This window comes from Urocitellus parryii, chromosome 15 (genome assembly GCF_045843805.1).
Source record: "Urocitellus parryii isolate mUroPar1 chromosome 15, mUroPar1.hap1, whole genome shotgun sequence".
Taxonomy (NCBI): Eukaryota; Metazoa; Chordata; class Mammalia; order Rodentia; family Sciuridae; genus Urocitellus; species Urocitellus parryii.
Genome location: NC_135545.1, coordinates 57,951,943 through 57,965,526, shown reverse-complemented (window position 1 = coordinate 57,965,526; position 13,584 = coordinate 57,951,943). Strand labels below are relative to the sequence as shown.

At 45.7% G+C, this 13,584-nt stretch overlaps 1 protein-coding gene across 4 annotated transcripts in view; it reads right to left on the bottom strand.

Moving 5' to 3' along the window:
• The window catches only part of LOC144250262 (mitochondrial inner membrane m-AAA protease component AFG3L1-like), a 28,105-nt gene extending 15,788 nt beyond the window's left edge, over positions 1-12,317 (bottom strand). For 2 of the 4 annotated variants that reach the window (XM_077792757.1, XM_077792758.1), the window contains exons 1-6: positions 8,104-12,315; positions 3,813-3,900; positions 3,123-3,191; positions 2,123-2,239; positions 1,923-2,017; positions 909-1,058 (exon numbers count right to left, since the gene is read on the bottom strand). In XM_077792757.1, coding sequence (XP_077648883.1) covers positions 909-1,058; positions 1,923-2,017; positions 2,123-2,239; positions 3,123-3,191; positions 3,813-3,900; positions 8,104-8,715 — 1,131 coding nt within the window. In that variant the 5' untranslated portion in view covers positions 8,716-12,315. Of the gene's footprint in view, positions 1-908; positions 1,059-1,922; positions 2,018-2,122; positions 2,240-3,122; positions 3,192-3,812; positions 3,901-8,103 lie in introns of all 4 variants that reach the window. The other 2 variants (XM_077792760.1, XM_077792759.1) reach the window with 2 other exon arrangements.
• Between the last annotated feature and the right edge of the window lie 1,267 nt (positions 12,318-13,584).

Below are 13,584 nucleotides of genomic sequence, written 5' to 3'. Positions count from 1 at the left end.
GCTAGCCTGCCCCTCAGAGAAGCAATCCGAGGGAAGCAACTTGAGGGCACAATGTGTATTCTTACATGCAGCAACAATATCATCACTGCTCCAAAAGCAAGGACTTAGGGCTATGTGACTAAGGTGAACATGTTCAATCCTTCGAACCTTCCCACCACAATAACACATCACTGTCAGGTCAGACACTTGGAAAAGACTTCAAGGAAGTGCTGAGAGCAGTCCAGTCCAGGCACAGAAAGGCATCCTGGGCTCACCACACTTGTCTCACCCCCCTCACAGCCACGCCTACAGGTAGAAGATCCACAGACAGGGAAGGGCTGCAGCAGCTCTGTCCCCTTCCACCACAGGGAGAGTTGCCAAGGGCCTCTCTGAAGATAGGCATGTGCCCTGTGGTTAGACACAAAGGCTGTGGCCACAAACCTTAATGGGAAACAGGAGTTTCATCAAACAAAATTTCAGCTCTTAATAATGCCTGGGTCCAGCCAACACTCTTCTGAGGGCGACAGAGGGAAGGCACTTACTCATACAGGGTTTACACTGAAGCCTGAGCAGTACTTCACCCAACTCAGCACCCCAAGGGAAAAACACACAAGAGAGGCTCTGCTGGTGTCACATGCTCCTCTGCGGTCACCAAGCCACACTCCACTGTCAAGGAGTGGCTGGCAGCAGAAAGTAAGGGGAAAGGAAAAAATCCCGAATCAGGAATGAGAACAAAAGTCAAAGATCAGGAGACAAACAGAACTGTCTTAGAAGACATCATGATGTGCTGTTCTGCTGGGGTATCTCCTGGAAAAACAAAACTGGGCCATGAAGGACACCCACCAGCAGGACTGGCTCTTGGGGCACCACCTGTCTCCTGCAAGGGCATACCACCACAGCACCTTCCCAGGCAGACCAAAGTCGCTCACCAGGCCTCTGGCCAGGTAATACTGAACAAAGTGTTTCCAGGTGATCTCTTTTCCAGGATCTCGAAAATAGAAGTAGAAAAATCCCACAGATACACCTGCACCCAAAATGGCCAGATTTCGGAAATCCTTGTCATCCCAGGGGAACTCGCCCTGTGGAAGAGAAGATAACAAATTTTGCAATTAAATGCAGGTGTTTCTTTCTTTTGATTATATGTTTGTTTTTCACAATACTGGAGATCAGACCTAGGTCCTGGCTCAGCTAAGCCAGAACTCTACCCTTGAGCCATCATGAACAACGAAACTTCTCCTCTCAGATGTTGGAGTCACAAAACCCTGCCCTCCTATGGTACCCAAGGGGGACCAGGCATGTGGGGAAGCTCAGATGCTGCTCTCAGCAGGAAAGACCTGCACACTGTGAACAGCACACCAAACCTGCTGCTCACCAGAGGCCCCAGGAGAAGCAGCAAACCCACCAAGAGCTCTGCCTTTGCAACATCACATAGCATGTCCTCTTACCTGCAATTCTCAAAGTGCAGACAGAAGTCTTGGCACGTTTTAAAAAGTTTGTTTCTTCTAATCTCTGTGTGTTGGAACTCGACCCCCAAGGTGATGGCAGTAAGAAATGGGGACTTGGTGATGACACCACAAGGGCTCCAATGTCATGGATGAGATTAGTGCTCTTACTAACGGGCAGGAGGGAAGTCTGTCCCTTCCACCACACGAGGACACAGTACTGGTCCCACTGAAGGAAGTCATGTTCAAGACACCACGATCTATTAGTTGAGGGCAAGCCCTCACCAGACTCTGGACCTGCCAGCACCTTGACCCTGTACTTCCCAGCTTCCATAATTATGAACAATAAATTTCAAGCTATTTAAAAACCATCCAGTCTAAGGTATTTTGTCATGGCAGGAACAGACTGAGACAAGTGCAATGCAGTCTCAGTCATGCAGCAACAGCACCCCTGGAGAAGTGACAGGGGTCTGGGTCTGGCACACTCAGATGCACACAAACCTTCTGCATCCGTTTCCACCAGGCAAAGTCATCCTGCCTCCCTCCTCTCTTGTTTCCATCTCCTCCAGGCTCAGCATTCTTTAGTTCACCAGATTCTAGGAAAAAACAAAGTGTGACTTCAGAAATAATTATATACACTTTTTCACAGAAAGAGGACTCAGAGAACAGAGTAACGTTTTCCATCATAAAATTTTAATTACCCTGGCGCCTTTCAGAAACAAACAGCAGACAGGAAAAGGAAGATGCCAGGAGACACTGCTGAGAAGTAGCTTCCGATACATCTAAATCCCTCCAATTTGCCCTTGCTGGCTTCAGACCTGAGCTTTAATGACAAATCATTTTTAGCTAATAAACATGGCTGTAATTAGGGGAGAGGAAGGAAGAAAGAAAAGCAAGATGTAGGCTGGCACAGGTAGTCCCTACTCCAGAGAACCAGAACACAGGCCACCTCCCCTCAGGCAGAGTTCATCTCTCAGGAAAACCTGGACCCGTGGGTACATTTTGTGACAGTAGATAACATTAGGAGGTGGATTCCTGGGAGACCCTTCTACAGCAATCATACAAGTTCCAGGACAAAACAAGCCAGGTCACAGGTAGCCCCCCTTCCATATAAACTGCCACACCAACAATCCACAACAATTCCATGCAAGACTAGAGAAGGCCAGGAGGACCCAAGGAAGGGCAGAATGAATCATGAGAGAGTAAAATTTTGCACAAACTTTAAGGACAAAACAAGTTTTCAAAAAATGTTCTGTTCATAGCAAAATATGTGGGCACACCTCCCATAATGCTTCTACCCATCTCTTCCTACTTAATGCTCACAGGTACCTAGGCAGAACACTTATTTTTGGTACCAGGGATTGAACTCAAGGGCACTCAACCACTGAGCCACTCTCCAGCCCTATTTTATTTAGAAATAGGATCTCACTGAGTTGCTCAGCGCCTTGCCCGTTGCCAAGGCTGGCTTTGAACTTGTGATTCTCCTGTCTCAGCCTCCTGAGCTGCTGGGATTGGATGTCCTCCTTGCACCCAGCAGCAGGAAACTTTTTGCAGGAGAAACAAATCTGACAAATACTGACTACACTGATCCCCCAAACCAATCCACATCATCAAGCCATGATGTAATTTATTTTTTTTATTTTAATATTTTTTTAGATGTTGATGAACCTTTATTTTGATTTATCAAACTGACCCTTTTACCTTTTTTTGGCACTGTTGATTTTTCTGAATCTGTGTTTCTTCCACTCCTCTTAAAGAATTTTTCAAATCCTTAGAGACAAAATGAAGGGGAAGTACTTTGAGAGAAAAGTCCCACTCAGAAAAGCAACACTACAGTCAAATCAGGATGGAGCCATTATCTTCAGTCTTGCTTCCTCACTTACCCCACTCAACACACAGCCCAGGGTCCTAACACTGGCATAGGGCTGGAGAGCCCCTGCCAGATGTCTAGGTGCTTTTGAGAGCACTAAGCCAGGGCCCACAGCCTGCTCTGAAGAGCAGGGCTCTAACTGGTTCAATGTGCTCCAAGATGACTACAGCTTACATATCATATCATCTGTCTACTTTTCAAATACAAGGCTTGACTGGCTCTCAAAATCAGACATGCAGAATAAAGGTTTACTACCACGCCTTTCAAAAGATTCACCAAGCACCTTCCTTCTGAAAAGAGTTTCTTTTTCTAGTCTCTCTAGATATCAAAACAGTAAAGGCATGAAGATGATGTATTGTGGCTCAATATGCAAACTAGGAAAGATGGCAAGGGGGACCTCCTAGTTGTCATGCCCCTTGCTCCCTGCTTAGTCACTGTGGTAGGAGACACTCTGAAGAAGCTTCACTGGTCCCTGTAAACCATGAGGTTTTACATGCTAACTTAGAAAGACAGGCAAGTACCTTTGGATGGTTCTGAACACAGCCACCAGGAAAATGGCGCCAGTCTCCCCTGCAGAGCCAGCTTCTGACAACGGATCCCCTGGTGGCACTGAAAGAGGACAGAGAATTAGCAGATGACCTGCCTTTGCAACACAGTGCAGCATTTCCTCACAGTGGTTCCAAAAGACAGGATGTGGGCTGAGTATCAGCTTGCTGCCCTTCTTTATCTGCTTAAATATGCATTAAAAATCTAGTTGAGGGTTGGGGCTGTAGCTCAGTGGTGGTGTGCCAGCCTCGCACATGTGAGGCACTGAGTTGGATCCTCAGCACCCCATTAAAATAAATAAATAAATATTTTTAAAAATAGTCGAAACAGGACAAACATAAAGTATATTCACTGCAGAAATGCATGATGAATTTTTACAGCTACTGCGTCCAAAAGCAGGGGAGGGAACTGACCATTTTTTGCATAAGGCCTTAACCCTAACTAATGCAGCTCAAAACCAAACATGATTCTAAGACTCAAATCTCACAAAATTAAAATACTGAGGCTGGGCCTGAAAGCACATGCCTGTAATCCCTGCTACTCAGAAGGATAAGGACAGAGGATAACAAGTTGGAGGCCAGCCTGGGCAACTTAGCAAGATCCTGTCTAGAAACAAACAAAAAAAAAGGGTTTAAGGTTGTTGGTTGTTACTCAGAGGTAGAGCCCTTGCTTACCATGTTCGAGGCCCTGGATTCAATCCTCAGAATTGGGGGGAAAAAAAGAAAATTTGAGGAGGATATATCTCAGTGATAGAGTGCTTGCCTACCATGTGTGAGGCCCTAGGTTTGATCCCTAGCACTATAAAAAACAAAATAATAAGGAAAAAATACTGAAAGAATCTTATGATTTATGTTTGATCAGCTAGGAGGTTAATGTCTGTCAGGTCAAGAAGGCACACAATTTTCTAGAACCTCTGTATTTCTTCAACCCTCAGGGAGGAAAATGCCAATTTTTACCATGAGCTGCTAACCTTACCTGATACATAAGTTAAGGACAAAACTAGAGGCAATTTAGATTTTTCATTAATTCAATTCAAAAGCCACAAGAAAAACTACCAAAGTAAAAGGCAACACACTGTTTAAAAAAAAAAAAAAATGTAAGCACATTCAATAACCCAGTATTAACTGTATTCAACAAAATTCCAACATAACTGAAGAATTTGGATTGTATCCAATATTTTATTATACTGAAACTAGACCCATAGGTGATAACACCCATGTTATTTCAGCTGTCAACATGAGGAAGAAGCAAGCTTTGTAGACTATCACTCTAAAGTAAATCCATCCCCCAATTGGTAAAGTGCTGATTTATTTATCCAAACATCCTATCAACAGCCTCAGTGGACTTAAAAATAAAATAAGCCATAAAAAAGATATTAAAATCAGGGTAAACCTAAACAAGCAAGTTCAGAAAGGAAAGACTGGTAGAAAAGGTGATGATGTCACATCATCAAAAGTAAAGAGTGTCAGTAGACAAGGACTTCTGCTGCAGCAAGTCCTCTCAGCACCTTTTTTGAGGATGGTACATGACACACTGAACAACAAAAAATGGCTCTATGTTACCCTGACGTTACTCTGGAACCAAAGCTGCGGGTCAACAGGGAATCCAGACAAAAGGTACAAGACATCACTACTGGATAGTGGCCAGATATGTCTTAGTGACTTCATCCAATCCTTACAACCTAGCCTACGAAAGTGGGTAGAAAAGCAAAAATTAAGACAACTGGTAGCAGGAGGTGTGCAATGACAATTCTGGTTCCCAAATCTTCTCTGGTTTCTCTAAGACCATCTCAAAGTAGGAAGCAATTTTGGCACTAGTAACTAATTTCATAGATACTGAGAGGTGTATACCCTAGAGGTAGAAAATATGACCCTTTGGGCCTCCAAAACTTCATAAAACAACCAATTCCTCTGTTTCAAATCATGATTTAGTTCTGTGATTTGGTAGGAAACAACAGGTCAAATGTAGTTCTCACTGTAAATGTAAACATACAGATTTTTTTATTTGTTTTTGGCACCAGGGATTGATCCCAGGTGCATTCTACCACCAAAATACACCCCTAGGCCTTTTTTATTTTTTGAGACAGGGTCTCACTAAATTGCCAAGGTTTGGAACTTGTGATCCTACTGCCTCAGCCTCCCAAGTCCTTAGGATCACAGGTACATGCTACCCACCCCTTCTTGAAATTTGGTTTCTGCCATTAATTTGCAGTTAATAGGGGCTGGGGAGGTGGCTCAAGCGGTAGCGCGCTCGCCTGGCATGCGTGCGACCCGGGTTCGATCCTCAGCACCACATACCAACAAAGATGTTGTGTCTGCCGAGAACTAAAAAATAAATAAAAAAAAATTCTCTCTCTCTCTCTCTAAAAAAAAAAAAAAAAAAAAATTTATAAAAAAAAAATTTGCAGTTAATAGTAGAAAACTTGTTAAAATTGGTTTCTGCAAAGCCAGGACATGAAGCTGGGCACACCAAGGTCCCTTTCTAGTCATTCTTGTACAAGTCTGGTGACCCTTATAGGTCAGTTACACAACACAGCACACAGCTGACACCTTCCCAGGCTTACAAGGCCCTACCTTGGACTGCACTGCCTTTCATTAACCACTTCTTCACTCTGAGCACACAGAACACACCAGCTGCACCTACCCTAAGGCAATGCCTTGGCTATTCCACCTGACAAGCCTGCCTCCCCTCCCCCCAAGCAGCAAGTCACATACATGCATCCCTCCTCCATTCCCTTCTCGTTATTCCCCTGATTTTGCCTCCTTTTCCTTCATACTTCATATACTCCACAAGAACAAGGTATACTCGTTTATTGTCGGGTTACTCTTTTACACACCATGTAAACTCTAAAGGCCCAAGGACTGTGCAGGCAGCTTGTAGAATGAAAATGACCACATGGAAGCCTCAAGAACATAGACTTCCCTTGAGGAGTGCTGAGTGCTAAGGTACATCTTTCAACTCTAAGGCAGATTGCTACAGCCTCTCTTTTTCACCCTCATACTCTTTGGCTAGTGAATTGTCAACTGATAAGTTTGCCTAATAGATAAGCAAGAATGACTCAGCTTGGGAATGAATTCAAAGACCACCCAACTTCCTTCTTCAATGTAAAACACGGAGGTCCACGAAAGTTCAGTGACTGAGGACTCACCTGTACTATACCAATTCACATATACTCACTATACTACTGACTCTGAACATGTTAACAACCAGAACAGCCCTCTACAGTGTGGACATGCAACACAGGTCAAACACTGATTCCAGGGAGGGAACACTGATAATAGGGAGGGAGACAAAACTAAGGTGTGTTCTCCCAAAAGAATATTCACAAAGAGAGAAAAGTTCTTTTTTTTTTTTTGTATCAGGAATTGAACCCAGAGGTACTTAACCAACTGAGCAACATCCCAAGCCTTTTTAAAATATCTAATTTAGAGATAGAGTGTCGCTGAGTTGCTTAGGGTCTAGTTAAGTTGCTGAGGATGGCTTTGAACTCGCGATCCTCCTGCCTCCCCAGCCGCTGGGATTATAGGCGGGCGCGACCGTGCCCTGTGAAAAATTCATTCTTTAAGACATAACAAAAGAAAAAAAAAATCAACCCATGCAATCCTTCTATCTTACTGTAGTCTGAAAACCTAACTTTCCAGAATCAAAAACCAAAAACTGCATTCATGTATGAGATCACAACTCAATGTGGTTGCTGTCCACTAGGATGGACAAAACAGAAGTAAAACAACTTTTTTTTTTTTCCTTAAAGAAAGAGTGAGAGAGAGGGAGAAAGAGGGAGAGAGAGAGAGAACTTTAATATTTATTTTTCAGTATTTGGCGGACACAGCATCTTTGTCTGTATGTGGTGCTGAGGATCGAACCCGGGCTGCACACATGCCAGGCGAGCGCGCTACCGCTTGAGCCACCTCCCTAGCCCAAAGTAAAACAACTTTAAAACGTGGAATGCTCCGTGCTCGTCCTCTTCTGTAAGATACGGCCCACAGCACCTTCCTGCTGGACCGGGGGACCAAGCTCCACACCGGCCTTCCCGCAGCACCAGCCATTAGGAGGGCGATCTGGCGGGCTCCACGAGGCTCCACGAGGGTTCGAGGGACGGAGAACCCCGAAGCCGTTCACGACACCTTCACGAGCACCATCGACCTGGCTCGCGGGGGCTCACCGTCCAGGCAGTGGCCGGCACACGCGGATGGCGTCACCTCGACGGCGAGCGCGGCCCCCGCCCTGTCCGCCGCCCGGCCCCCACGGCAGCGGCGGCCTGCTCACCTGCTGGGCGGTGCCGAGGGCCCTCGCGCCAGCCCCAGCCGTGGCGCCGCGTCGCCACAGCACCGAAAGCGGCCCAGTCACCGCCCGACTGCCAGCCGCCGCCGCCAGCCGGTGCGACATCGCCCACCTGCGACCTCGCGCCGCCAGGGCGCACGCCGACGCAGACAGGTCATGGAGCGCCACCGCCCCAGTCCCCAGGCGCTGCCGGGCTCGCGCATGCGCAGTGCAGACGCAGACGGGTCTGGGCGCGCCGCCGCACGAGGCCCCAGTGCGCAACGGGGCCCGCCTCTCGCAGGCGTCCGCACCATCGCCTGACTGTTCAGGGTGGGACCGCCGCGCCATTCCGCGCGGCCCTGCATCCGAGTCGGCCCGGGCGCCGAGGGCAGACCGGGCACCGCCCAGACACCCTTTTCCGGGGTCCTCCGCGGGAACAGGCGCCCGGAGCGGACACCCCTCAGGCCCGCCTCGCCCGTGCCTGGCGGCCGCCGGGCTGCTATACGGCGGCGACGCACCTCCAGAGAGGAGGACGGGCTCCGGTGCCCGGGTGGTTAGGTGGTGGTGGTGCCATTCCTGGGTGCCCGCCGCTGTGCGGCCAGGCATTCGGACTGACATCGGAGAGCCCCCTGCGAGTGCTCGGCACCGGGACGAGCCAGCCCGGGGCTGGGCGGCGTCTCCGGGGCATCGCCCTGCCCCTCCTAGCAGCCTCGTTTTCCCTTTCCCGGGTTCTGTAAAGGCGTGTCAGGCCACCGGAGCCTTTCTAAAAGCACCTGAAACCGGTGTGCTTCCATTACGTGTTGGAAGCCCAAGGGGTTAGCAAAAGGCCCCTGGATGCGACTGTCATCCCTAATACCAAAAGGAGCAGAAAGCAGTTACCCTCGACATCAGATTAGAAGTGTTAATATAACTTGCAGCCAAAACGCAGAAGTCTCTAGATGGCCGCCATCCGAGATAATAAAAAGTCAAGGCCAGTTCACAAGTAACTACTCCCTTGAAAGCCCTTCTGTTGACTTGCCATCGAAGTGTCACGATGGAGCCCGAGTGGGGTGCCGCCTGTAATCCCAGTGCCTGGGGACGTTGAGGCAGGAGGATGGCAAGTTCAAAGACAGCCTCAGCAATGGGTGAAGCACTAAGCAATTCAGTGAGACCCTCTGCCACTCTCCAGCGCTGGCTTCATGAAAAAAGGTTCATTCATGAGTAAATGCTAGGGAGTTTTAGATTAAACAGACGAGACTCCTATTACTTTTTTGTTTTTTGGGTTTTTTTTTTTTTGCGGACACAACATCATTTGTACGTGGTGCTGAGGATCGAACCCGGGCCGCATGCATGCCAGGTGAGCGAGCTACCGCTTGAGCCACATCCCCAGCCCATCCTATTACTTTTAATACCAGCTCCAGGACAGCTTCTCCTAGCTCCTGCCTCCAGCCACCGAATGCGGTATCCAGGTTTACAGGAGGGAGAGAACACGCCAGGGACTGGACTTTTATTGGGAAACAAAAAATTCAAGGGAAAATCCCATCCAATGAAGCTTAAGGGGGGCAGCATCCCAAGGTCAAGGGCGACGATTGGGTCTTCGCGGAAGTGGCCAGGCACGCCTATGCACAGGCAAGCCCTCAGACCTGGAAAAGGATGGGGAATAGCTCTGACACAGCTGTGTCTAAGGGCCTCTCATCCAGCCAGGGAGGTAACTCAAATCACGTGCCATGATGGCCTCCCACAAAACCCTGTCTCTAATAAATAATCCAAAATAGAACTCGGGGGCTCAGTGGTGGAGTGCCCCTGAATTCAATCCCCGGTATACCACCCCACTGCAACCCCCGGACAAAATGCCATAATAGAGTATGGAATGTTTGTTGATGATGTGGCTGGAAGGACAGAGCCAGCAAAATGAGCTGGAATGTCACCATCATTCAGAAGAAGGCTGAGTTTGTTTCATGTCTTACTGCATCAACAAGGTGGGAACTCTATAACTAGAGTGAGTAAAGCATGGTTTGTGAGATTAAAAGAGTGCCACTATCCGCCCCACTTCCAGAGGAAGAGTGCACCTCCTAGCAACAACTGAGACATATATCCATATGTGCTGGAAAACACCATCAAAAGTGAATACAACCCCAGCAGGTTTTTGATGTAGATAACAAAGGCCTATACTGGAAGAGAATGTCTGAAAGAACGTTTATTTCAATGAGAGAAAGCTGACCCTGGGTCTAGATGGATGCTACTGCTCAGTGGAAATGCAGCTGGGGACAGTTGAAGTCCTTGCTGGTGTACCACTCAGAAACTCCTAAGGCTCTGAAGGGGTACTCAAAGCCCAATTTGCCTATAATCGGGCACTCAAAAAGTCTTGGGCTACCAGGAGCATCTTGAATGGTTTACATGCATTTTTTGCCCTGCTATTGAAAACTACTGTGCCCAGAATAATCTCACCAAGAAAGCATTGCTCATTCTAGACAATGTGTCATACCACCCAGTAAATTTGAGTGATCTTTCTGATAATGTAAGAATAGAAGATCTTCAAGACAGTATAGCTGACTCAGTCTAGCCCATGGGTCAAGGTATAGCCTCAGCCTTCAAAGCTCATTACCTGAGAAGGACTTTTGAGTACACCCGAGAAGCAGCAGATGGCAAGGATAAGCTGTGATCAGAGAGTTTTGGAGAAATGACATAATGGATGCTGTAAATAATATTGTAGTATCTTGGGAGAAGATCAAACTAGCAATGATGAACAGTGTGGGGGAGATTTGACTATAGTGTGTTCATTCCCAGAGTTTTTCTCAAACAGATACAATTGCACAACTTCAATAAAACATTGTGACCCTTGCCAAGAATGTAGCCCTGGAAGAGATGGTAGAGACTGACATGAACCAGTTACTGTGATCCATGAAGAAGATCTTTCAAATGAGAAAGTGATGCAGCTGGAACTGGAGCAGGCAGCAGGACAGGAAGTGGGTCCTCCCTACATCAGCTGACCACAGAATTGTCTGCAGCCTTTTCACATTTTGAAGCTGACTTGCAGGTCCTTACCAGTAACAGCTCTAATGATAAGTGAAAATTGAAAGTGTCAAGAATAATCAATGGCACAATTAGCCTCTACCAGGAATTATTTGAGAACCAGCAGGTTCTTTATCAAAATAAAAGCCAAAAGCACAAATATACTTTGGTGTTGAGATCCAGATAGACCTCTGGGCTTCAAGATGTTTAATATGCATAAACTTTCTGCTGGTATTTCCTTTTTTTTTTCCCCTAGATGTAGACGGACACAGTATTTTTGTTTTATTTTTATGTGGTGCTGAGGCTCAAACCCAAGACCTCACACATGCTAGGCAAATGCTCTAACACTGAGCTCCAACTCAGAAAGGTATTTCCTTTTTGACAATTGGAAGTATCAGATTTTGTCATTAAAACTGTATTTACATCTGTGAAAACATTTTTTTATTTACATCAGGAAAAAAAGAGAAAACTTGCAAAGAGGAGACTAGCCTTTTCAGACATTAGAGCACAAGATCAAGGCCCCATAATTAAAGCAGTGTGAGAGTCAGGCTTATGGATGGGAACAGAGAGTTCAGACATGGATGCAGATAGATTTTGCAAAAGATAGTTCAAGATAACTGGTTGACCGTTTGGAGGAACATAAAATTAGATCTATACCTCACAAAATATTCTCAAAACAGACCAGGAATCTGAAGAGAAATGTGAAACCATGCAAGTGTGTATGAGTGAATTTCTCTTCTTTTTTAGAAACGGGGTCTAGCTGTTACCCAGCTGGTCCTGAACTTCTAGGCTCAAATGACCCTCCTGCCTCAGTCTGCTGAGCCTAGAACTTGAGGCACACACCACCACTCCCAGAAGTGGATGCCTAGGTTAAAACCTAGGTGTAGGGAAAATTTTCAATGACTTGAAGCCCAGATTAAGTGAAACAAAATATTAATCAGTTTTGGCCATATAAAAGTATAATCAAAATAAAACATTTCCATGGGAATGCAAACAAGGTCAAAAGGTATTGAGAAACTGAAAGAAAATATTTGCAAGATATTTCACAATAAATGGGCTAAATCCCTAACTTGCAAAGAATTCCTAAAGATTGAGAGGGAAAATAACTAAAAATCCAATAGAAAATTGGACAAAAGACAATTCATGGGGCTGGAGATATGGCCCAAGTAGTAGTACGCTTGCCTGGCATGTGTGAGGTACTTCAGCACCACATTAAAAAAAAAGACAATTCATAAATAAATTAGATTCTGAAATATGAAAAGAAGTTCAATCATACTTGTAATTAGAGAAATACAAATTAAAGCTACACATTGTTTCTCATTACCTTCTTGCATATATCAGAAAGTGTGTGCCAGGCACGGGCATGGGCCCATTAGTCCCATCTATTCAGAAGGCTTGAATTCAAGACCACCCTTTGTGGCTTAGTAAGAAAAAAAGAGGCACATGAGGACACAGAAAACAGGTTGAAAGGCTACCACTGGCCTAATCAGGGACATTATGATTTCAGTAAAGAACTCAATGAGTAAAGTAGAAACTCAAGGACATAAAAAGAGAAATAGAACTCTTCCAGATAATAGTCAACTTATAAATGTAGGTAGAATGACAATTAGTCAATCATCAATTGGTAGTGAACATCATTAGAATTATTCTTCAAAATAATTCGTCTGGGGGCTAGAGGGAATGTAGCTTTGTAGCAGAACACGTGCCTAGCACATGTGAGGTCCCTAGGTGTGATTACCAACATCCACCACCAAAAAAAAGTCTAATGCACCTTTCAAAAACGTCAGTGTTTGGTCAGATTAAAGGCTAAAGAGACTGGGCAACAGAATGTAGTCTGAGATTTGGAAGAAGGAAACGAGGGTTGACCATAAAATAGAAAACTTGCAAAATCTGAATAAGATTTGCTATAAGTTTTATAGTACTGTCAGTATTAATTTCCTTTGATGGTTGCACTTTGGCCATGAAAGGCAGTGTCTCTGTGGAGTGGGTATACACACATATGCACAGAAAAGGAAGAGTATAGAAGCAAGCTGTTTGCAGCTTGATGTCCAATGTCTCAGAGCAGAATGTGTGAAGGAAGAGAATAGCATGTGGCGCCAGATGTTAACATTTAGAGAATCCAGGAGGTGGCAAATGGGGAGATTTTTACAACTTTCCTGTAAATTTCAATTTGCCAAAGTGAAAACATAAAAAAGCATAATCTGAAAGGGGGGAAATTGCACTCTCTATCTCATGTCCCAAGTGCAACTTTAGCTACTGAGTTGTTGGAGGCACAGTCAGCATCCCAGTCCACAATTGCCCTGGAAAGCCCTTCCTCTTACCCTTCTAAGGGTGCTCCAATAGAAGGAAAGAAGTGGACGTGCTCTTAGGCTTCTCTGGGGCAGAGAGTTGCAGCATACTAGTCCATCTGGATGCAGTTACATATGGATGATGTATAAAGACACTTTCTAAAGCAGAGTCCTGATGTAATCTGGATCATAGCCCCTTTGAGATCCT